Source organism: Giardia intestinalis, chromosome 4 (assembly GCF_000002435.2).
Source record: "Giardia intestinalis strain WB C6 chromosome 4, whole genome shotgun sequence".
Classification (NCBI taxonomy): Eukaryota; Fornicata; order Diplomonadida; family Hexamitidae; genus Giardia; species Giardia duodenalis.
Window position 1 is genome coordinate 1,194,544 of NC_051859.1, and position 23,159 is coordinate 1,217,702.

Below are 23,159 nucleotides of genomic sequence, written 5' to 3' on the forward strand. Positions count from 1 at the left end.
ACAACATAATGATTATTATATGCATTGTGCACTTTTGTTTGGCTTGAAATGCTTCCAGCGGCCCATGCAGCGGAAGATCTCCTCCTTCTCCTCCAACATCCGGCAGAGCGGAGAATCACCGCTCTTCCAGGATACTCGTGCGTTACTGCGCTCGGAAGACACAGCAGCTCTGAGGTAGTCTTCTGCAGCGAAGAAGAGGGCCAGGTTACCTTTACACCAGAGCGACCGGCACCTCCCTTTTCTTTTCTCTTCTACAAGAGCCAGGATGCAGCCCCTGCTGTGCTTCTAGGATGCAGCAGCTGCCAGGAGCAAACGTCCCTGCTTTCTACTATTCTTATAATTTTCACTGCTGTTTACAAACAATCTGCTCGTTTCCAAACACAGCAACTATACCCGCTTTACGAGCAATTCTACCGCCTACTTCGACTTGACCCTCTACTTGTTCAATCGTCTGTGCTCGTTGACCTCCTTGAACATTCACCCCACATAGACCTTCCTGCGGCCCTAGATGCACCTCTGGTTTACAGATACGAAATGGGGGTGCGCCACTACTTCAGTAACATTTTGCACCTCTGGGCCTTAGAGGCGTCCAATCTCCTGAGCTTTAGCCAGGGGCCCCGTGTGTATGATGGACCCAGCACAAACACAAAGTGTGCATATGGGACTCCAGAATATAGTGTCTTTGTTCCACGAATCAAAAGCTTTATAGACTCTATGCGTAAGCACATTAAACTAACGGGCTTCTCCTATACTGACTGTTTCAATCTGATCATTCTTGAAAAGCTAGCACAAATGCCATCATTGTTTAGTTTTATTCTCACAGGGAGCCAAAAGCATTCTCATCTTTTGTCCATCAAGCGCTACATTGACCAAGCTTTGGATGACAAGACTAGTGTCTTTCACAAGATGATTTGCATCCTTGCCAAGTCCAATTCACACAGTGTTGGCGAATTCAACAGACTCAGCTACTTCTCCCAGAAGCAGGCTGGCGCATTGAAAAGTGCCCTACAACTTGCCATCGCCCTGCTGCCGTATGTGTTGGTTATCCATCGAGTCAGTACTAGTTATTACCATATTGTGCATAGCGACATTCAAGAAGAACTCTCGTTGGATTTGCTTAGCGACGCTTTCTTTACTGCTATCTGTAATAGACTTACTGAGAGTAAGGAGCCCGCAGCCTATGACTTAATTGCTTATTCGCTAGGCTCTGACATAACACTGGCGGTTCAACATGCTATTGGTCCAGACCACTTATTTGCTACAAACATACTTCTATATAGACGGAACCTTGGGTCTGCACTTCGGTTTCTAGATAGACTAGGGAGTGTCCTTCCTGAGTCTCCCAAGCTTACCACTCGAATCTCACAACTCAGGCTACGCTGTCAAGATCTTCTCGACCTCAGTATGTGGCAGTATCAATATAACACTGCATTGGGTATTATCAAAACAAGTGTCTACGAGTTTCCTCCCTCTCTGCTTACTATTCTCGAAGAGACTGTAAAGACAATCCAGCTTTTCATACCAGATTCGTACTCCACATCTGAGACGGAGCCAACAAGCAACTTTACCTATGCTCTAACATTGCTCCCGACCGAGGGTGCCTTTGATTGGCTTCCGTTTTTACTGCAAGGTCTAGGATCGGAGCATGTCGTCTCTGCTTGGCCAAAGAATCTCGTCAATTCATCCTCACTCGATAAACTAAGTGGTTCGGGTTCATACTATCCTATTTGTGGTCGGTATAAACCAACGAACACAACTGAGCAGTCTTGTCAAAGAGCAGTCAAGGCGGCTATTCAAGGAGGAAGGCCTACTCCTACAAGCAGATCAACTTCTGGAAGAAAGAAACCAATCCTTAGACTGACTCTTGATGTAGACGACCTCCAAGCTTCAAACACAATAGGCTCGAGCCTGTCGGTCAGCTCTTTTTCGCATGTAGCTGAGGCCCCAGTTAAATCTATCACCAGAAGAGAAAAAAGCATGTTCAAGTACAACCACCCAAAAAGAAAACTTGTTACTAAATCGCTCACACTCGCAACACTATTTAAGCACAACTTTCAAGTCATGCAGAGTATCATCCACAGGGCAGATTTCAATTGCATCCACAGCATTTCTGTAGGCCTTCAGCGCCTAGCTCCGAGCTTGGTGCCAACTTTCGAAGGTGGCCGTGAGATTCAATCGGCTACACCCCCTATTCTTCCCCTGCATTTAGGACGACACATCATTGCAGTGCGCACGCTACTTGAACGGCAAGCGATCTTTGCAGCACTGTCCCCCTTGCTTCTACAGTTTATCCTTGCCTCTATCAGCTTTCTCTTTTACATCAAGCGCAACGTACTTAAATCATTCTTCAATATTATACATTTGGATCAGTACTACCCATGTGTGCTATTTATCGAACATCACTACAAGCACTGCGTGATTCTAGCATACATGGTTTGTTGTTTCGGAACTGTCCTGTTGAGGTTTGTAGCCTGGAAAGCCACCGAGTCTCCCTTGCTGTCGACTGTCACAGAGGAATTTCTTAGCAGAGTCACTAGCCACGGACTACTAGATGTGATGCTCTATTTGTCCTCTCAGCTTTTGGAGCTATTACGTGTTTCTCTACCAACTCGTACTCATTGCAGACTCGGTGACTATCCATACAAGCATATTGCTTCACTGAGCCAGAAATTGCCGTGTCCCGAATTCCTTACATTTCTATGGCTCTTTGATCAAGTATTTGCGGCATTGAAAGCAATGCGCGACGATTGCTATCAAGCCTGGTCGTCAGCACTCAATCAAACTGCCGAAAAGCTTCACGATATTATGACTTCTGTACCCATTTCTGTAGCAAGCCAGGCCGGTAACTTAGTGAGCTATTCCATTGGTAATATAGACCCGCTTCCGAACTTCATTCGGAGTTGTCATCTGTACCAAGTTAGTACGGCATCTCAAATGTTCTCAAGCTCTGATGAAGGGACTAATGACCATCCTTTCAACGTATTGTATGATCTTCTGAATAAAAAACATGACGAACAGGACAATTTTCAGACCGTACTACTCAACTTTAAAGAAGACTTGCTGAATTGCGGGCCCACAGTGAAGCATGGAGCGTGGATCTTACCTCCAATTTCTCCTCAGCTATCACAAGCCTCGCTTTCGCTTTTTCGGTTCTGTATATCTACCTCCATACTTCACAAGCATAGGCGCCTAGAGTCTTTACTTAATGAGCATCGTTCGCTTTATACACGTCTTCATCAGTCCCACCTATGGACGTTGGTTCGAGAACAGTGTGTACAGGTCGATGCTTTATTCAAGAGTTATCTCTCCAATCCAGCTTTCATCTGGCAGACAACTGACACTATGGAGCAATTTCTGCAGGACCTCAGCGCTTCTATCCAGCTGCTTTCGTCGCAAACCCATACTCTATCTACTATCACTGCTAATCTTCGCAACAGCCTTATGAGCTATGCGCCAGCTTTAAAGAAGCGCATTAACTTGCCAATCACACAGCCCCTTGCACCTGTTTCAGAATTTCTAGCATCATCCCGCTCGTGGTCTAATGACCAACTACCAGACAGCATTGTTGTGCATATTCTCAATGATATCTTGTCACAGGAGTCAGAACTAGGAGACACACCTAAGTATTTCATTCCAAAGTTTGCAGAGGTAATCCAGTATCATGAGTATTTGTCGTTTGGAAGCATGGTCCTGGCAGACACGGACTTATGCAATAATAATACTGACGGTGATGGCCTAAATCAACAAATCAGCTTGTTTATCAATACCTGCAACCAAATTGAAGAGCGTATCTACCTGTTTAAGAGATCTATTGAAAGCCAACTTGATTCTTACTGCAAAGAAGTAGAACTGCTACGCGCCTCTTCTGAGTTATCTGATGAGCTTTTGCTGGCACTGTTTAATGACCTATCTCTTACCTTGCACGAATTGGCTGTTGTGTGGATGCTTTATCTGTATCTTCTCTCTTCACCTAAAACCCCCACCCTACTCCACGTTGCAACGACGCTCATTGGCGACAAGTTATATACAAGTCCCGCCTTAGGGTCACTTTCCGAGATCCCCCAGGCGATAACAGACTTACTCTCACTGCTCTCCCTACATAAGACCATCGATCAGCAATCCATGACACCAGAGTTGCAAAATATTTATAGCTGGGCCGAAACGCTGATCCATGCAGATCCGCTATTACTTCGGCTATCTGAATCTATAGAAGACAGAGCTCTTACTGCAGTACTTCATACAGTCACCGGAAGGTTAGCTATATGGGTTATTAGCGTCATTCAAATTCCCCTCCTAATTGACCGAGTGCTAGAGAAGTTGCCCGAAATGAAGTCTTCGTTCCACAACTTATGCAGCAAATCGACACGGCCTGCTAGATTCGATTGCGAATACTCTGCCCTCAACCAATACCTTCCCCTCAATCTCCTTTTTTCGGACACAAGTATTGTTCATTATTACAAATTTGATGGGCTTCTATTCCACATAGCAAAGCTATTATTTTTCTGTTACTCGAAAGGGTATGAGCAGTTTGATGGTATTACTTCCACAATCTCTGCTAGCCATGCCCAGCTTTCCAATTTGAAGCAATCAGAAGACATTGTACTAATGGACCTACATACACATCAGAGTGCCTCCCTATTTCTGGAGAACTTGCTCGGCTATCTGGGTGACATCTTGCACATACAAGCATCCATAGATCATATACCTAGTACTAAGCAATTTAATAGATTTTTTGCGGAGTTTTTGCGATTTAAGACCTTTATCACGGAAAAGGAAAGCAGGATTAGTGTGATAACTTGCGGGTTGTACCTGCTTAGAAGCACAGGCCTTTCGGAGCCTCTTATTTCACAAGCATCCACCATCGTGAAGGAGCTGTCTTCTCCAATTCTATTCAATCTTTATTCCATTTTAAATCTCTATCTAGACGCGCTGTCCAGGGTAGAGAAGGAGTGTTACACGCATTTAAAGCATGCACTGGGCCAACTTGATGACTCCAGGTCTCTTATCATCGAATACCGTTACTATCCAGTTATCCCATCGACTCTGGAACCGGCAGCGCTGATAAGGACCGTTTATCTTCTGCGGAGTATCTTTAAAGTCGATGCCCTCAGGAAGCTTTACGAGCAGATTAATAATAGGAGTCAGGTTTTGATCCTTTACATGCAGAAGAACGGGATAGATATAGAGCCGGTCTTTAAACAATCCACTGAAAAGATCCTAGCTCTCCAAGGGGCGATAAACATTACCTATGAAAAGGTGAAGTATCTCGTTGATAGCACGCGAGCAAGCCTTCTGGCCTACACTGTGTCTGCTAATGATGCGCTGATGACGGCTCTACATGACTTCCTCAGTTTCAGGGCTCTTGATCATAGGGAATCGTTAAGCCTGGCACTCCAAAGTGCCATTAAGCAGAGAGCGTTGACAGGGGCACACGTCCGCAATCTATATGTACACGGTTCCCGGATCCTTCTCTTTCTAGAAGACTCCCTTGTACGCATCCGGCATGTCTACTCCAAGCTGTGTTACCACTATGAGCTGTGCTACCTTCAGGGAATATACGGTCCTGCTATCTTCGTAAAAACAGCGCACGATATGCTGGGCTTCATCAGGCGGAGTATTGAGGGCACTGAGTTTCCCAATTATCTACGCTTGATCGCCTCATACCAAGTTATCTGGGGACGACTTTGCCAAGTGGCTGACAGACTTCTATATTATGAGGACAAGCCAATAGCCTTGTTCTACGATAGCTACACGGAGATAATGGCTTTGCTTAAGGACAGCTACACACTTCGAAGACAAGTCACCCTTGACAATGCAGTTTTTCTTGAATTCTTGAGCTGGTATGAAGATCTTCTGCATATTCTTCAAGAAGAGCTTCTCTCCATTATCAATCTCAAAGATTTTACACCAGAGCAATGGCAGGACCTAATTTATCACATCGGGCATGTTACTCAAAGCTCTAAATGCATGGCCCTCTGCACTCTGGATAGCGAAACGCAGCTTACTCTTGGAAATGTCCTACTTCTCAAACTGAACACACACCCAGACATACTGAGAGGGAAGATATCTATGGCCTTGGTTAGCTCTGCCGTCTCAACCAAGGTTACGAATGCAATCTCACACTGGTCCGATCTTAATACCACAGATTTCATAGCGCTTGTCCGGGAGTTATCTGACATGATGGAATGCACTGGCTTGGAGCACTGTCTCTTCGCAAACTCTATTGTAAAAGGTAGAGCGGCAGATATTTATGTTGAACAGTACTTTGATGCCCATGACCTTCTTTCCCTATCTATCATCCAGCGAAGCGCAGAAGAACTGGTACGAGGGATGCTACAATCTACATCACTAAAAGCTTCTCACACAGCACTTCTATTGGAACATCTTGAAACCTTCAGGGCTGTTGCAGATATGGAGTGTAGCGAGCGATCATTCCCTATGCTCACGTGCTGCCAGGTGTATCTGCGTACAATTTTAGATGTTGGGCTTGTGAGCGCGGTATTTGTTTCCACTCTGTCTCAGTTATATAATTTTTTAATAGCCTATTCGTATATAGGGCACGAAGATTGCTTAAACCCCTTTACTGCTTGGACACTCGAGGATGAGGTATCCAAGTGTTTAACCGTACTATTTCATATATTGTCAATACACAAGTACATACTTGAATTGTATGACAACAATCTGCAATTCAAACGATACCTATTATCAGATATGATCGAAGACAGCAGCAAAACTGTGGAGGATATAGAAGCTGTACTAGCGTTTCTTCATGGACAGAAAGTGCTCCAGAAGAAGGACCGCTTTTCTGTTGAGAACTTCAATATATTCTGCGGACGTCTTACTAGCTACTTTGTGCCTATAAGGCTGTGTGCCTTTTCTATGCCCCTTTATCAGGCAGAAGAAGCTTTAAAACTTGAAGACCATACTTCATCGCCTTCCCAGGAACCATCCAACAACTCTTCTTCCAAGACTTGCTTAAAAGATGTGTCGATTTATCCACTTATGATTCTACTATGTGTGGCGCTAAAGGCAGTTATGGTAACTATTATTGATTCTGTTAAGGATTCCTTACCACATCCATCTCTAGAGCAGTCTTCAGAGACTTCTTACATAACAGACTATGCAGTTACGGAAATCAGAAAGGCCATTATTCCTTACAATCTCTTCTGCCTGTTTTCGAAGGGTCTTAATGTATGTGTCACACTTAATACCTTGTTATCCCTTTCAAAAATAGATCCTTTACTAAACGGGATTGTATCTGGGGATCTCTCTTTTAGCAATCCCAACCACAAATTTTTTCTTCAAGCCTTATCAGAGGCTAGCGGATCTGAGTCTACTTCAGATGCAGCAGAAGCCGATGTAAGTAACTGCTCCCTCTTCAGAACTGCTCTACTATCAACTTTCTGCAATCCCTTTCTTAAGAGACTGCTCGCCGGATATCAGAAGCTGATTACCAGCTCTGAGGATCAAAACATTATTATAGGCTATTGGTGCGACTTTCCCAGTGAGTCTCCGATGATCTTCTATCAACCTGTCAACCTTTGTGCTGTTAATAGATGGATATGTACCTCTGAATGCTGCAATTTACATCCCTTATGGCTTGCGGTTATTTCTGTTTTTCATGCATACGAGGAAACCTTGCGCATAGGATCCTTGCTTGCCCTCCGTGAGCTTCGTGCACTATGCTCGCTATCTTTGTCGGTGGATCTTTGCACCAACCCATCAGCAAATGATGAAGATCACGCCAAGGGAGTCTATCTTACTTACGGCTACTGTGACCTAGATGCGTATCAATACGAATTTGTTCCTTTTCAGGCCATGTATATCGGTGCGCGCTTGTTTTTGAGCACACTTTGTCTATTCCAACACGATTACACCGGGAGGGCCTCCATCATATCCTCAACAAGCAACGACTTTCTTATCTACATCTGTGCACTAGTACAGAAGCACATGTCTATAATCACTGAATTGCCACTGCAATTGCTTATGCTTCAGAAGGAGGGTAACAGTGAGACGCAGCTGCTTACAAGACTCATTGACCTACCCTCTATGCAGTGGAAAAGTGCCATGCTATGGCTACTCTTTGAAGACTTCTGCGAAAAATTAAAGGCCTCAGAAACAACCCTTCAAGTGCTACGGGATAGAGCCCTTAGTGGAGGAAAGGCTTCCATAGACCCTGACTTCATCGCTAGGGATCTACTCCAGAAGCTGGTAAGCGATAATGTGCTCTTCTTGCAAATGGAGCTCAGCATCTTTCCGGGGCAGGCGATGTCTCTACTAAATAGCCTTGACATCTCTTTCAGTCCCTCAAAAGCAGCTTCTAGGGGTATCATGTACTGTGCTTCTTCATCTCCAAACGGGGTTGTTATCGCCAGATCGTTGTTTGCCCAGATTGCATCATCCATACCCAGTTTACCGATGATAGACTTAATTAGAGTTTACTCTCCAACTTTATCAGTAACACGAAGTTATCTGAATGGTCTGTTGACCGCAGCTTCTTGCCAAAGCATGCTATTGTATGGGCTTCAGTTCATTTCACTAGTTCGTTCAATTTTTCAGACAATTCTTTTCTCTGATGAATCTCAAGTGCATAGAAAGCAGTCAGTCCAGTTCTTCGTCGCTCACCAAGCACAGCAAGTACTCACGGAGATTGCGTCCGTGCTATGCTTTTCCAACACACAAAACAAGCAGCCAAGTGCCTCAGTGTTATCCGCATGTAGCCATGAAGCTGTTACTCAAAGATATTCACTGATTCTTGTCCCAATTGATTCCAAGTGGGAAACTTTTCAACGACAAGATCTCGCTGTCTGCGGATCTGATCAAAGTTTCAATCGAAATGTCTCAGTAGATAAGCAGTCGGATCAGTCGCACATATACAGAGCGTGTGTGGAGATAGCAAACCTAATCAGGGATCCATCTAACGGAAAGGTGACTTGCAGAAATTTGGAACGTGCTCTTGCTAAATTTTTATATCATCTACTTGCTGGAACAACCATTGAATCAGCAGAGAAATTTCTTTATTTATCTATAGACGAACTGCTGCGGACCTTGGCACCACTGTCCTTGATAGGAATTAGACGGGTTGCAGAACATAATACTATGTCAGTACTATTTGATTCCAAGGTGTTTATGATGCATGCACAAAGTATTCTTCAGCAGATGGTGTCTATGGACCTTGATGAGCGGCTTCTCCAGTGTATGGACCCGCTGCTTGACTGGCTGGTTCAACTGGTGATGCGGCTTAGGTATCTATTCATTGTGGCAAGTCCCCTCAACGCTGTTGTACTCTGTGGGCCAGTCTTTTCCTATGTCCACGTCCTTCCGTGGATTTTCTTTCGAGCTCTTAAATCCTCTGGCTTTCCAACTTGTTATTCCTCCGAGCAATCTGAGCACCTATCCAAGGAAGCACAAGACTATGCATTTTTATCCATTCATTCTCTAAGGTTATCATCTGATAGATCTATCAGGGAAGTGATTTCCCTTTATGCTTCAGAGCAACCCTGTTACAGAACTATTCTTATGTTGACAACAGAAAGTCTTACTGATGAACAAAGAGACATCTGCCATCGTTATGGAATTCCGATTCTTAACACAGCAAGGCCCATTGCTGACGCAAATGACTTTAAGCATTTAGAGCTTCTCTCCCTCTATACAAACCTCCATGCTTGGTGCTGCCCAATATATCCAAGAATAAATGGCACTTGGAGCTTCACTCCTTCGCCATTCTCGTTAATATCAATGCGCCACGATACAAGTTCAGCTTTGGAGTCACAAGCAGAGCTAAAAGAAGTGCAGCAGCAAGACCCAGAGTCTATGACGGAATCGTCGGAGCGCCTTCAGAGTATGTATTTGAGTATTAATCATCAGAGGAAGCTCCTTGCCCCCCGAATAGTCCACTCCTTTATAGAATTGTCTGGAGTGTATAGAGATCTTGTTGAAAAGGCTGTATCATCAACCGCGCTTTGCACGTATTATCGTTACCACGCTATAACTGGCGCCTTGTCTATCGTGTTGGCCATACTTGACACGCTTCTGATGGACCCATGCATTAGGGTTAATATTTTGAGATTGGAAACAAAGTACTTTCATGCCATTGTTGTGTTCTCGTGTAGCTGGGCCTACGCTGCCTTGCCAATAAAGTCCCATCGTAATGTAGATCTTAAATCTGACTGTGCTAGTGCACCAGCTAGTCAAGCCGAGAGTTTCCTATATGTAGATTCATCTATCCGCAAAAAATCGCCCCTTCTTCTCAAAACTGTGCCTCGCACCCTGCACACCAGGCAAGCGGTCATCGACTCTGCTCAGATTTCATGGCCTGTGTTTCTTAGCAACGCCTTAGGCTCCCTTGTGCTGACTAAGATAGGATGTCATGCCTCAAACATATATGATTTTGTACCGGCTGTTCGGGTAGAAAACAAAGTGATTGTCGATGCTCTGGTCACCACATCTCTCTGTTTGGAGCACAGATCTTGGCCCGAACTGGCCCAGACTCCCAGGGCATTAGTTCCACAAATCGTGGTGACACTATGTCAACTTTATGCAGGGGAAAGGCTTCTTTCCGCTGACGCTGGCCTATCGCACATTGAATTCTCTGCTCTAAGTGCACACATATCTCACTTCTATTCCCTCGGGGTGTATAGCCTTCCTGCACAGCGCTGTCTCGGGATTCTTAGTAATGTCTTTATCATACCTGGTGCTCAGCCAGTACGTAGAACAGCTACGCCAGAGAGTAACTCCAAGCGTCGGCTTACACCTCTTCAAATCGTGCATTGTGCCTTCTATCCACTTAGTCGAGATCCAACTAGCAAAGCTGGAGATGCTACGAACCTTACATTACGCTCTGGCGACCCAGAGTTCTGCCCCCTTGTTGTGGCTGCAATACCCATCTTTCTAACGCCTTCATCTCAGCAACACAAGGCATACTCTTACGCTAAGACATCAAGTCAGATTCTATATATCTTTGATCACCATCCCCCTAGGCAACACATACAGAGACTTCACCACCCCGCGTCCATGGTTCTACTCCAAGACACATACCCCGGTTCGCAACAAGCAGATTCACGGTTTACATTTATGACCCCGCGGATCAACTCGACTGTGCATACTCTAGTATTTCAACTTTTCCAGCCATTAGCTAGCACCTTACCTCTTTCTTGTGATCAGGATGCCTACATTATCCTGATTCAGCTTACTCTTCAGGCAATTCAGGATTACCGAGGGCCTGCAGAACATCATCACTCTCTCAATACTATGCTAGAAATATTGGCTCCTGTTCAGTCGTTGTTGGAAGGCTTTGTCCTCAACGAGAAAATAACCCGGAACGTATACCGGTCATTAGCGCATGAAGAGCTAGTTTCGACAAGCGAGCCTCTTCTCACGCCCAGTCTTGCTATTTTTGCATGGCTTCTTTCCACTGTCGACTTTTATACATCATGCTTCTCTAAATCATTCTATGATAGTCCAGAACGCAGCAGTTTCAGTGAGCTGAAAGACTTCTATGGAAGCCTACTCTCTCTGGCCTCATTCAAGGCTAGCAAGGTTGCAAGTACAGATGCAGACCCTGGGACCTTCCTTAGCAGCTCTGTAAAGTCTTTTGGCACCATGGAGCTTCTAGAGTTCTACGAGACGTACCCTCTGTTTGCTATTTCGCTCGGACACACCAATCTTTTTCTACCGCTAAGGTTACGGAATATATCCACCTTTCCCATAAGAACTGGCTCCAACACAATGACTGGTATCTTGTCCAACTTCGCGGCACATGCCCAGAAGCTTGAAGAAGTGGTTACACATTCGGTACCCCCGCTAGATTCTTCAATGTTCTTACGTCTCCTCGGTCTCCAAAAGTATCAACAATTTCTTCTGGCAAACAACACATCATTGCCTCTTCCCTGTCCCGTAACTAAATCATCTGAACAGGCAGAGTCATCCACTTCAATTGATGTAGGAACAATTTGCACAACAGCTATCCAATGCATTAACTTTAGAATACTGTGTGATCTATTTTCAAATATACATAAGATCCTGCACTCCACTCCTTTGGATCCGCTGGATGGCAACTACATATACTACTCACATATCTCTATGCCTGCATTTAGAGTCGGGGTTCTTCTTCGTAATCTTTCTCTTTTCCCCGTTACACGTGCAGAAGGCGTCTCATCAATCCTTGTCAACTCTCACCTAAGGCTCTCTCGATTCATTCTCACAGAACCAGGACACTCTCTTAGGGACACACTGGCATATGCTTGCAATTTGCGGGGGCTAATATACCCACTCGAAGTTGTTGGCATACAGAGTACGGAGCAGGGCATCTTGCTGGAGATTGCGCAAACACTATCGCTAGGCTATATGCTGGTTGCGTGGATGCGAAAGCCTGTCTGCATATACATCTCTTCGTATGCGGTTCGAAATGCTAAGATTCTTGCGTCATTGGTTTCACTCCTATGTTACGGGTACTCTCCAGAAATCATGAGCACATTAACGACAATAGAGCAATACGCATTAACTCGAAAGATTCTTGGATTACTCTATGACCCATCTTATGGTCCAGAAAGATCGAACAGTGCAATACTCAAAGACTTTAGCAGCATTGTTGATGGCCCTCTCGAACGCATAGGCATCCTTCAAATTTCTGAGGACAGTAGTCCATCACTTGTCAAGGCTATACGTGCATCTGGTCTCCGGCGCTTTCTAAGTCTTGTTGCGTTGGCTCACTTCTCAATTCCGCCAGCCTCTTCACGTGGACGAGATCCAAATCAGAACTACACGTCACAATTGAAACTAAAACGGACAGGGGATCCTCCTATTTCAGTTCTGAACACATTGCCAGAGCTTCTGTGCTCCCCCATTGATGTTCTTTCAACAACTTCGGCAGACGTATCCCTGTCCTCCCTTTTGCATGTCTATGTGGACGTTCCCATATACTCTGATGTTCATTTGTTTCTGAAAATGGCTCACTATAATCACATATATACCAGTAATTTGGTCTTTGCTATGCCCCCAGCTACAGAGTTCGGCCTTGTCGAACATACCCTTCGCAGAGAGCTGAGTATGGAGACTCCAGCCCTTCTTCAAGATATACTAGACGACCAGGAGTGTCTAAAGCTAGCTAAAGTATATACACACATAATCACTTATCTATCTAAAGTAGTGGATAAACGTTTATTGTTCTACTACACATCCTACTCAACTTGCGTAGAATTTGGTAAAGTTTTCAAGTCTCTGCTCTACCATAGGAGGCACACATTTACTGTTCGTCAGAAGCACTACGATCTTGCACTCACCAATCTTCGACTTGTCCATGAAAACTCTGAGCAGGCCTTAGAATCTTGCAGACGAGCATCCGCAGAGATCCAAGCACACTCACTTGCATTTCAAAACACTAACTTTGAGCTATCACATTTAGAAGAGGAGATTTCGGTAGTCAAACAGCGACTGTGCGTTAGAACTAATGATAAGAGGTATGCAGAAGAGACACTGAAAGAGGCATCTGAACTTCAGAATCAGTACAAGAAACAGATAGTAGTATTTCATAGACAAATGGATAGGATCTCCGATTATCAAAATTCAGTCAATCCCATTTTATTTGCTGCAGGCTGGCAGACGCATAAACGCTTTCAGGAGTGCCTTTCTATGGCCTGCCTACACTTAGCTGCATGTACCTCCAAGAAAGTCTCAGTTTTCGCGCTCTCAGTACCGAAGAAGGGGGCGTCAAAGCATACATCGAAAGAGATAGAGCCATCTCTGGATACATTCAAGCGGCGCGTTAGCAATATTGATGTGTTTATCAAGGAGATGATTGCACCCTCTCCCGAGGAAATAGTCAACTCTCCGCACTATCAGCTTATTAAGGACTATCTTCTGGATGCCATAGAAAGTATTTCCGGCTATAGACATACCGCCTCAACATATCTCGTGCCAATCGAACATGTCAAGGTGGAGAAGGGGGCCCAGAGTGACCTTGCTGTTCTCCCCAAAGAAATATCGACACGTCTTCCACCATTCTATACAAAAGAGAAGGCACGTTATGTTCCATCAACCATGGATCTTTTAAGGGCCTCTGTCGAAGTGCGAAGTGTCCACGTGATTGCTGATATGCTTTTCTGGATCCTCCTTTTCCAGATGGAGCTTAGTACCATGTGGATTAATGGCGCCGAGTACAGAACGGTTATTTCTGATCAGGAAACTGCTATTTCAAACTGCGCAAATGATATTGACAGCCTGGAGCGTCAACTGGCTGCCTTTGAGTCTCGTCTTCTCTTGGGGCAAGAGCGCAAGCAGAATCTTAATGCAGAGCTAACCAACTTACGCAATAAGTATGCAGAGTCCAAAGATATGTTGTCAACAACCAGCAGCATTTTAAGCAGCATCAGCGACTTGAGACAGGCTTGGCTTGGAACTAGTGCAGACCTGAAGCTGAAATTAGACAACATTATGGGAGATAGTATTGTCATCGCCACAGCATATACCATGCTACTCCATGTCAACTCATCAACCCGGTGCAAGCACCTGGCAGGCATAGCAAGTCTCTTGGCAGACACATATGGATACACCATTTCTCCTGTTTGGACCGAGAAGGGCCTCTCTGATAGCTGCATCACTAACATGACCCTTTCAAGTAACGAACTCATGCAAATACAATACGCTGCTTTAACGTCTCACTTCTTTGCCCCACAGGTGCCTCTTTATGAGCGTGATCTGAATATAATTCTAAGCAACACTAGCGTAGAGGTGTCTGGGGACATCAATGTGTCAGAGGACGAGTGGCTGGGCCTAATCAACTGTTTCGGATCACTAACAGAAATCGAAGCAGACATACTCCGCCATGGAAGCACACTTATACACGAGACCTTTGTTTTCTACGTGACTGCACTGCTATTTGGTCACCGTAACACAGCAATTCTTGTCACAGATCAGACAAGATCCCAGGGGAGGCTCCTCTCAGAAATCGTTTCTAAGGTAAGCATATTCCACGCATCTAGCAAAGGCTGTACACGCCCAATATTTTTGCAAACTCTCGCCGATTGTCAAAGATTGTACTCTGTAATCCAGCACTGTATCGTAGATAGTATGAGCACATTAGAGAACCAAGTCCGTGCACACGAGGACGCGATTGCTTCTATCGCTGCATCCTTGCGTGCCGATGCTATTACATCGGACAGCCCACTTGAAACGCTTGAGACCAGCTCTGTTGTTTTTCCAGTAGCCGTAGACACTACTTTTATGCATCAAACGTCTATGCACGATCTCTTATTGGGAGCATTCCAAGTGTCTACCAGTGACAAGGGGAACATCTACAAATATGCTATTAATCGCCAATCATCATGTGTAGAAGCACTCTACAGCAAACCAGGCACACTGACAGCGCACAGCCCCCTGAGGTTGTTTCTGACATCCCTCCACGACAAGCAGGACGTTGTTCTTTCCATCGCGAACAACCAGCTCCTGTCATTCTGTTCACTAATAGATTTAGAGCCCGTTGGGTACCGTGCCCCTGAGATCTCGGAATCAGCTCCTACAGTCAAGGTGGTCTTACAGAGACCTGTCTCGGACTTCACTTATCTTGATTACACCAGCAATCTTATCACAGTGGAAAAGCCGGTGGTCTCGATGTATCGTGTAGACTCAGAGCGTATCTATCAGGAGGTGTCTCTCTGTGGGTATGTCCTTTCCATTGTTGATGAAGCTATAGTTGACTTTATGTGCACCTTACAATCCAATGCCGACGTCCTTAATACCTTGACCAACAAAATGCTCCAACTGGTGTTATCGCCCAATAAGGTGCCGTTTCTTGAAGCCATCGCCGAGGTCCACCAGCAAATGAAGATCGTCACTGCCATGGTCATCCGCCTCAAGAAGTGTCTCTTCTTGAAAATCCACATGCCTAGAAGGTGACGCACATCACATTTACATTATATTTGGAAGCTGTTGCTTAGTAGGATCGATGCTCTGAGGAACATAATTTATAAACTCCTTTTCAGTTAGAGATTGATAAATGAAGGAAGCTGTAAACTTGGTTGGTTGGAGGAGAAAACGTCGTCCAAGAGCGTCTATGCAGTGCTTAATCAGGTCTAGTGCGTCTTGCTTGGTCATGTCTGGCTTCCAGTATTCAGACATGACACTCAACAGGAAGTACATAGAATACCCCTGGACACAGAAGTTGTCTTCTCCCATCGTGCCCAGATAGTCCATGTAATACAGTTGAGGGCCAGCTGCATCCACGCCCCCTGTGATAACGTACACGTTGTACGGGCCCTCACGAATGGCCCGTGCAAGCTCTGTGCGAATAAAGTTGGCTGATGACTTAACTGTTGGCGTGTAGCCTTGACGAAGGGAACGGAGCTTCAACGAATGCTTAATGTAGTCTGTAAATTGAAGGACGTCACCGTCTTCGCCGGTCACAATCATCCCCTGGCCCTCATGGATCTTGACTGTACGATCCGCACATTCCTTGAGAACTAGGATGCTGTGCTTAAAGACCGTGTCTGCAACCAGACAAACAAAATCCTTTCCCTTGAAGCCAAAGACTGAATCCATTGTTTCTTATTTCTCTTCACTCCCTTTAATGTAAATTGCCAAAGTGGGTCAAAACAAAAACCGAACAAAAAGTGCAGAATTGCGCACCATGTTAACCACAACCCTGGCAACCCAAGATTGTAGCCAGCTACAGCGGCAGCTGGATCTCATGGAGGTCGACCTCAGCGTAAATAAGGAAGAAGGAGACGCGGTTATCAGAATGAACGATCAAATTATACGGCAGCTGAAAGCGGAGAATACCACCCTGCGTCAGCAAGCAACCGCCATGGCGCGTTCATTTTCACTGAATGCGAATCCAGAGCGCGTCCAGCGTGAAATATATTCCCTGGCACGCGAGGTAGACAATCTGGGGCATAAGCGCAAACGTCTCGAAAAGCAATTGGCACTTATTCGTGAAAAGGAGCCTCAATTCACAGATGCATTCCTGGATTCCATAACGCCCACGGGCCGCTCTCTTAAGAAGGAAGCAGAGTACATATCATGTGTCCAGAAGGGATGTATAAGACGCAACCCTAATACCGTTGATTTGACATCCAGTGACGTCTTTAGGACACTAGAGAAGCGACGGGACGAAGTTGAGCTGAAATATAGAGATGCAAGGGCCCTCAACGATTTATATACCAAGCTGCGCAGACAGCTGCAAGAGCAATCCGTGCTATATGATAAGCAGATACGGCAGTGTAAGACTGTGCTTTCAAATAACGAGGACGCGTGCCGCCGAATGAGCATAATAGCAGAGGAGGCTGTTCTCTCTTCCTTTGACATGGATAACACTCTCCAGACAGAGAAAATGAACGCAACAATGAAGAAAGCAGATAACCAACAGAAGTTAGAGGAGAGGCGAGAGCAGGTGCGTATTGCAATGGCAAGCGCAATGCCCAGGTCCCCAACCACTGCACGACCGTCCGCAGAGCCTGCAGACGACACAACCATCATCACCATGGAGGAAGAAACGATAGAGGCCTATTGTAAGCGAATGTTTTTGACACGCATCTGTACAGAGACAGGCCTTACGAAGATAGATCGCTTTGCAGAGGTTGCAAAGCAGCAGCAAGTAGAAAATCAAAGATTGGATGCGTTGTCCCATACTCTCAGTGAAAAGGATGATGCAACAAAGAAATCCATCACGACGATCCTCCAAGTTCTCACAGATACAGAGTACATGCTCGACTCACACACTTCCGTGTTGCATGGAAACGTGTCAAAGCTGAGAGATTCTATTGATGCTGCAAAGCATGAGTTTGCCCAGACCAAAGATAAAGCCAAGAGTGTCGATAGCCTTATAAATGCAATAAATACTGGCCTCCAAACGCTTCTAGACAAGCTCCTTTTGGTAAAGGCCCCGCCACTTTCAGAGCTACAGACGAAAAAAGGCTTCGAAGATCTCTTTTCAGACATGCCTGACAATATAAAGGACATAATAGCTTACTACGGGAGTGAAGCAGGCAACGCCGATGCTGCTTTGCTGCTCGAGAACGAGTTCCAGCAGATAGTCAGCATGGCCCTGGTCATCGTTAGTAAGCTGATCACCCTCAAGGAATTTAGAATTCGTGCCGGAAGCAGTAGTTGCGCTGCATCTATTAACAATAGTTCAATCTTGGAGACGCAAGGACTGCCAATGCTGCCTCTGAACTCTCAACTAGTCGCTGATCAAGGCGCAGAGCCTGCAGAGGGTGGACTTTACAAGACAGAGGAGAAAGGCGCTGAAAGTGCTGAAGAGTACTTCAACCAGATCCTTGGAAAAGCTGACGCACAACCAGAAGGACCGGCTGTTCCTGCAGAGGTGGAGGCCTCTCCAGTGAACAACGTCGAGGCTCCCGTACTTGTTCGCACTGCTCCAACCGGAAGAACGCTACTCTCAATAACAAAGGCAGACATTTTTGGCAAAACAACAGATAAGAAACTTACCATGGATACTCTCGGCGATGATGCCTTGTTTGACTCTGATGAAGACGATTATAATTACAACGCTATTGTACAGGACGACTGTACCGGTGATAACATGAAGATAGATCTTCCTTGGGATAGGCCTGCGTCCAAGGCACCTATCCCTAGCAGGACGTCTGCAAAGATCAGTGCCCGCAATGAGAGGATAAGGCGCATACCGCAAGTGTTGCGAGAAAAAGACCCCATGGATCGTGACGTTATTAAAAGGGCCTCTGAGGCTATTGTACGCATGAACATGGTAGCAGAAGAGGATAAGCAAGAGCAGTAGTAGTGCATACTACATTTACTTAGGTCCTGAGAGGAACCTCCCATATGGAATTGCAGGACCACATGACTGCGTCCCGGACAGCGTCAGAATCTATGTTCTGGATTGCCTCACTCATTTCTTTGAGTAAATTGTCCGTGTCCGAAGACTGTTGCTGAGCATCCAGAGCCTGGACTGCGGCGGTCATCTGGGGCGTGAGGTACTCTAGTGGTGATAAATCTGCAAGCGCTCTATGTCCTGTAACTACATAGCCTCGCTGCTGTAGAGCCATATCTGCCGTAACGGTCAATGGAACATCGTCAAATATTACGAAGATAACGTCTGGCCACTCGGCAAAGTGTGCAAGCATCGCTGCAATCCATTGATCGATTGCAACCGGGCCAGGTTTTCCAATCAGAAACTGGTTGAAAATCATTGGTTTTTCTAATTCAATTGGTGGAGCTCTATTAAGCCCTGTGACAGTGGCTATCTCTGGGCCTTGCCTGGTATAATTCGGAGGGAATCCCGCGATGGCTGTCAAAGCAGTCAACTTCGTGATTGACTTTCGTGAAAAGGAGTGCTTAGAGCGTAGCGACACCCCGTACTGTCTGTAAGGCCCAAAGTGCCATTCTGACACGTTGATGTAGATAAGTAAGCGTGAGTAGTCGTCGCTGATGAGAATGTCTTTCGATGAAAGAAAATCGGTGGCGTCCTTCAGGGCATGGTTCAGGCTACGGAAGAACGAGAGGCGCTCTTGTCGGGACAAGCTTCTCGCCCCTGCCGCGCTATTTTGTCGGGCACGACTTAGTTTAAGAGGAATACGAACGTTAAAGGCGGGCACATCGCGACGCCGAAGAGCACGGCTGATTGTCGGAACGGAGATTGGCCTCTGCGCAGCCGCCAAGGCCTGTGATGCCTCCATTATTGTGCCACCAGGTTTCTGCAATGTCTCCATAATTATTCTGCCAGCTTCGTCGTTGATCATAGGACGTCTGCCACGCGTCTTTGGCTGAGTAATGTCGTCACCCTTTCGCAACCGCCAGAGGAGGGATCGGACACTAGAACTCTTGATGTTGCACTTCTTTGCATACCAGTCGAAAGGCTGCTGCTCATGGTATTGGGTCCAGAGCTCGACCAGCTGTTTCTTTGCAGAAATGGTTATTGTGGCCCTACCCGCATCGGCTCGACGCTTCCGTGGAGACGCCTCTACTGCCGTGCTAGCTGTCGGCACCGGGGGTGGAGACGTCCCAATGGACTCCATCGGGATGGAGAAGAGGAGGTCTTGCGCTACTTGGCATTGGATGCCCAGCGGCGATTCACCAAGAGAAATGGAAAGCATGTCCTCCCTTAGGGCGTCTGACTGCAGGGCAGGCTGGTTCGAGGCATGGGCCGTTTTATTTCTCTTTAAGCGATCGTCCATCTGTTGTTAAATATGAACAATGTGTTGGCAATTTAGGCCTGCACACTGTCCAAAATTTTAAGTCCATTAAATGTTATATTTACATACAATTTGAAAACAGGTCTAATTATTTTGAGACCAGCTCTTTGCAATCTTACGTAGCTCATCTATAGACGAAAGGACCCCCGGCTTCAGCCCAGCCAGGCGTTGCGTGAAGCGAGAGGGAGTATAAAAATCGTCCGAAATCAACACGCAATCGAAGTCTCCAAGCGCAGGAGTCCAATAGGCTGAGTTGAACGGACTGGGCTCTGGGATTGCCGAGTCGCCCGTTGCGCGGTAGGCAGCGCTGACGTCCCCTGGCGTAACGCCACCAATCATATAGATGTAGACCTTCTCTCTGCTGCGATAGGAGCTTATCTCATGCTTTTCTAAATAGGTCTGGAGCTCTTTGCCCTCTGGAGACTCTGGATAGTACTTTGCCGCCGCGTTGGACACATTGGAAACAAGCACGTCGCGCTTAACAGGCGCCCCACGTCGCCTACGCTCTACCATGGCCAGACTCTGGTTCTCTGCCACAGGGAAGAGACTCTCGGCTGTCTGTGACAGAGGGCTATCGTTGAACGAGCGGAAGATACACTCGAGGGCGGGGAGGTATCGGGACTCCTCGATTGCTTTGCTTAGAACACCCTTATGAACTGGACTCTTCTTCATCGCTTGCCACAAGTGAATAAAGTCATACGTAACAAAGGTCTGCAGGAACCCAGTCCACAATGCCCGAAAGTCAGCATCCTCATCCAGCCGCCAGAGCCGCGAAACGTTATAGTTAAGGTTGATCAAATCGCGGAGAGGCCTCCCGTAAATAGATTCAGAGAGGCCCCTATCTGTTTGACCAGACTTCTCCAGTATTAGAACAGTGTACATGTAGAGACGAAGGGCAACTGTGGAGTCCGTGCTCGGGGATGACAGTGTCTGAAGGATCTCTGTAATAGAGACTTTCTCTGGGCCAACTGCTATAGAATCCAGGTCAGAGATGCGGTCTCCGTTGATCAGAATGTCAAGCAGGGTAGACTCTGCTGCTAGAAGGAGCGGGAGGTACCCCTTGGCCTCTATTTCATCTGCAAACTTCTTAATAATAGTGAAGACACCATTCATTTGAGCGCTCAGCGTCATATATGGCACGTTGAAGATGGAAGAATCCACCAGGCTATATGACGGGATCTTCATCACTCGACCTGCGTGGCGCCCGTAGTTGACGGGTATTTCTTTGGGCTTAGTCATCATGGTAACTGAGTCTCTATCCAAAGGGTCAAAGCTCCGGAACACCTTGATAATATCCTTCTGCCACACAAGAAAGTTGGCCATGCTCATGAACCTGAAGCCGTTCCAAACGTCCGATGATTCAGAGAGATCTATCTCAATCAAATTCGCAGCCTTTTTCTGAGACTTTGCAATCTTAGCGTCGTTTGGGCTGCACGGCTGGCCAGTTGCGGCATCTGCTAAGTATAAGTCATCATTGATATCTAACATGTCAGGCAGGAAGGAGCCGACGAGTGTGTGGTGAGCAACAAGGGAAATAGGGTCAAACGCCCTGTCTACTATGATTATTGTGCTGTTAACACACGGATAGCTATTGTTATACGGTGCAACTGGGGTAAGTTGCAGCTTCTTGTTTAGGGCCTCGGCGATCTCCTTGCAAAGCGAAAAGTGCGACTCTCGTGCAACTCCTTTATAGTAGCGTACCTCTGGTGGACCCATTTCTAGGGAATTAAATAAAGACCACAGCTTTTCGACTGTAGTGGAGATGTATTGCTTCTTAATAGCCTGATACGTATCTGCATTAAACTTGTGCATGCCATAAGCTATCAGAAATGCTTCTGGCTGGTTGAGATTGATAAACCTGTTCCACCTAACGGTGAAGTCGACATTGAAGCTCATGACACCTGCCTTAGAGAGCAAGTCTACGAGCCCAGACGACTTCACAAAGTTCTCTGCATCGGCTGAAAGCGGACCAGGTGTGAGTATGAACAGACCCTTGTACTTATACGGAAATTGGACCTTAGAGCCTGAGGGGCCACAGCATCCCTTCTTAGCCTGCTTTGCTTCCGCAACACTTGCGCTGAACGACGACACATGGGTGCTTCCATTGACGCCCCAGCCAAAGTCCCGCGCTACCATCTCCATCGCCTCTAGGGTCGTAGAGACCATATACACCCCAAACATGGCTGGCTGTGGAGTGCGGGTCTTTTCCAAAGAATCCTTCAGAACAAGGCGATACTCCGTTAAGATCGAGGTAGTGAAAAGAGACCCGATAATAGGTAACGTATAGCTATCTAGGATCAAAATACCGTAGATGTTATTCTTCTTGAGGAAACTTGCAATCTTCTCAAAGTAATGTATGATCAGATAATCTCTCAAGAGAGGGCGGATCTGTTGTGGATATTGACAAAAGAAGCGAAAGATCGGATGTTCATTCGGGCCTGAGATCACCTCGGCACTCATTTTTTGTTTTGACGAAATGGAAGAGTGTTTTAAGGAAGCGAGCCTTGCACTCGCAGAGCGTGAGGTTCCCGTCGGATGCGCCATCGTTGACAGTGCTGGCCGCATACTTGCTACAGGGAGAAACGCAACTAACAAGACGCGTAACTCCACGCACCATGCAGAGATCATGGCATTGGCTCAGTTACCATCTGGCACAGATCTTTCTGACTGTGTGCTCTATGTAACCATCGAACCCTGCATTATGTGTGCTGCTGCCCTCTCAATTGTGGGCCTAACAAACATTATTTACTTCGCCCGCAACAGCAAGTTCGGTGGCTGTGGCTCGGTACTAGATGTAAATAACCACACAGCACGTCCGTGGACAAAGCTGAATGCCAAGTATGTACCTGACGAGCGTGCAATCCACTTGCTGCAGGAGTTCTTTGAAAGGAAGAACCCTGTGACAGCAGCATCAGACCACGGCATAGATGAATTAGATTATTGTTTGGACAGGGAACCCCGATTGAAAAATCAAAGTACAATTTAGAACAATTGAAA

The 23,159-nt window shown here is 46.1% G+C and overlaps 6 protein-coding genes across 6 annotated transcripts; 3 read left to right on the forward strand and 3 right to left on the reverse strand.

The window, feature by feature from the left end:
* Positions 1-48: 48 nt before the first annotated feature.
* Positions 49-15,891, forward strand: GL50803_0016772 (uncharacterized protein; the record flags this gene model as incomplete). Its single annotated transcript, XM_038045884.1, has 1 exon — positions 49-15,891. One exon carries the CDS (start codon positions 49-51, stop codon positions 15,889-15,891), a length of 15,843 nt encoding a protein of 5,280 aa, XP_037901984.1.
* Positions 15,892-15,903: 12 nt separating this feature from the next.
* On the reverse strand, positions 15,904-16,533 carry GL50803_003209 (Proteasome subunit beta type 2; the record flags this gene model as incomplete). The annotated part of the gene is made up of 1 exon (XM_001706518.1): positions 15,904-16,533. One exon carries the CDS (start codon positions 16,531-16,533, stop codon positions 15,904-15,906), a length of 630 nt encoding a protein of 209 aa, XP_001706570.1.
* Positions 16,534-16,621: 88 nt separating this feature from the next.
* On the forward strand, positions 16,622-18,748 carry GL50803_0013288 (uncharacterized protein; the record flags this gene model as incomplete). Its single annotated transcript, XM_001706519.1, has 1 exon — positions 16,622-18,748. One exon carries the CDS (start codon positions 16,622-16,624, stop codon positions 18,746-18,748), a length of 2,127 nt encoding a protein of 708 aa, XP_001706571.1.
* Positions 18,749-18,767: 19 nt separating this feature from the next.
* GL50803_003211 (uncharacterized protein) lies at positions 18,768-20,144 on the reverse strand (the record flags this gene model as incomplete). Its single annotated transcript, XM_001706520.1, has 1 exon — positions 18,768-20,144. The coding sequence occupies one exon, from the start codon at positions 20,142-20,144 to the stop codon at positions 18,768-18,770; it is 1,377 nt and encodes a 458-aa protein (XP_001706572.1).
* Positions 20,145-20,246: 102 nt separating this feature from the next.
* GL50803_0016773 (Sec1 family protein) lies at positions 20,247-22,622 on the reverse strand (the record flags this gene model as incomplete). Its single annotated transcript, XM_001706521.2, has 1 exon — positions 20,247-22,622. One exon carries the CDS (start codon positions 22,620-22,622, stop codon positions 20,247-20,249), a length of 2,376 nt encoding a protein of 791 aa, XP_001706573.2.
* Positions 22,623-22,638: 16 nt separating this feature from the next.
* On the forward strand, positions 22,639-23,148 carry GL50803_002486 (putative Cytosine deaminase; the record flags this gene model as incomplete). Its single annotated transcript, XM_001706522.1, has 1 exon — positions 22,639-23,148. One exon carries the CDS (start codon positions 22,639-22,641, stop codon positions 23,146-23,148), a length of 510 nt encoding a protein of 169 aa, XP_001706574.1.
* Between the last annotated feature and the right edge of the window lie 11 nt (positions 23,149-23,159).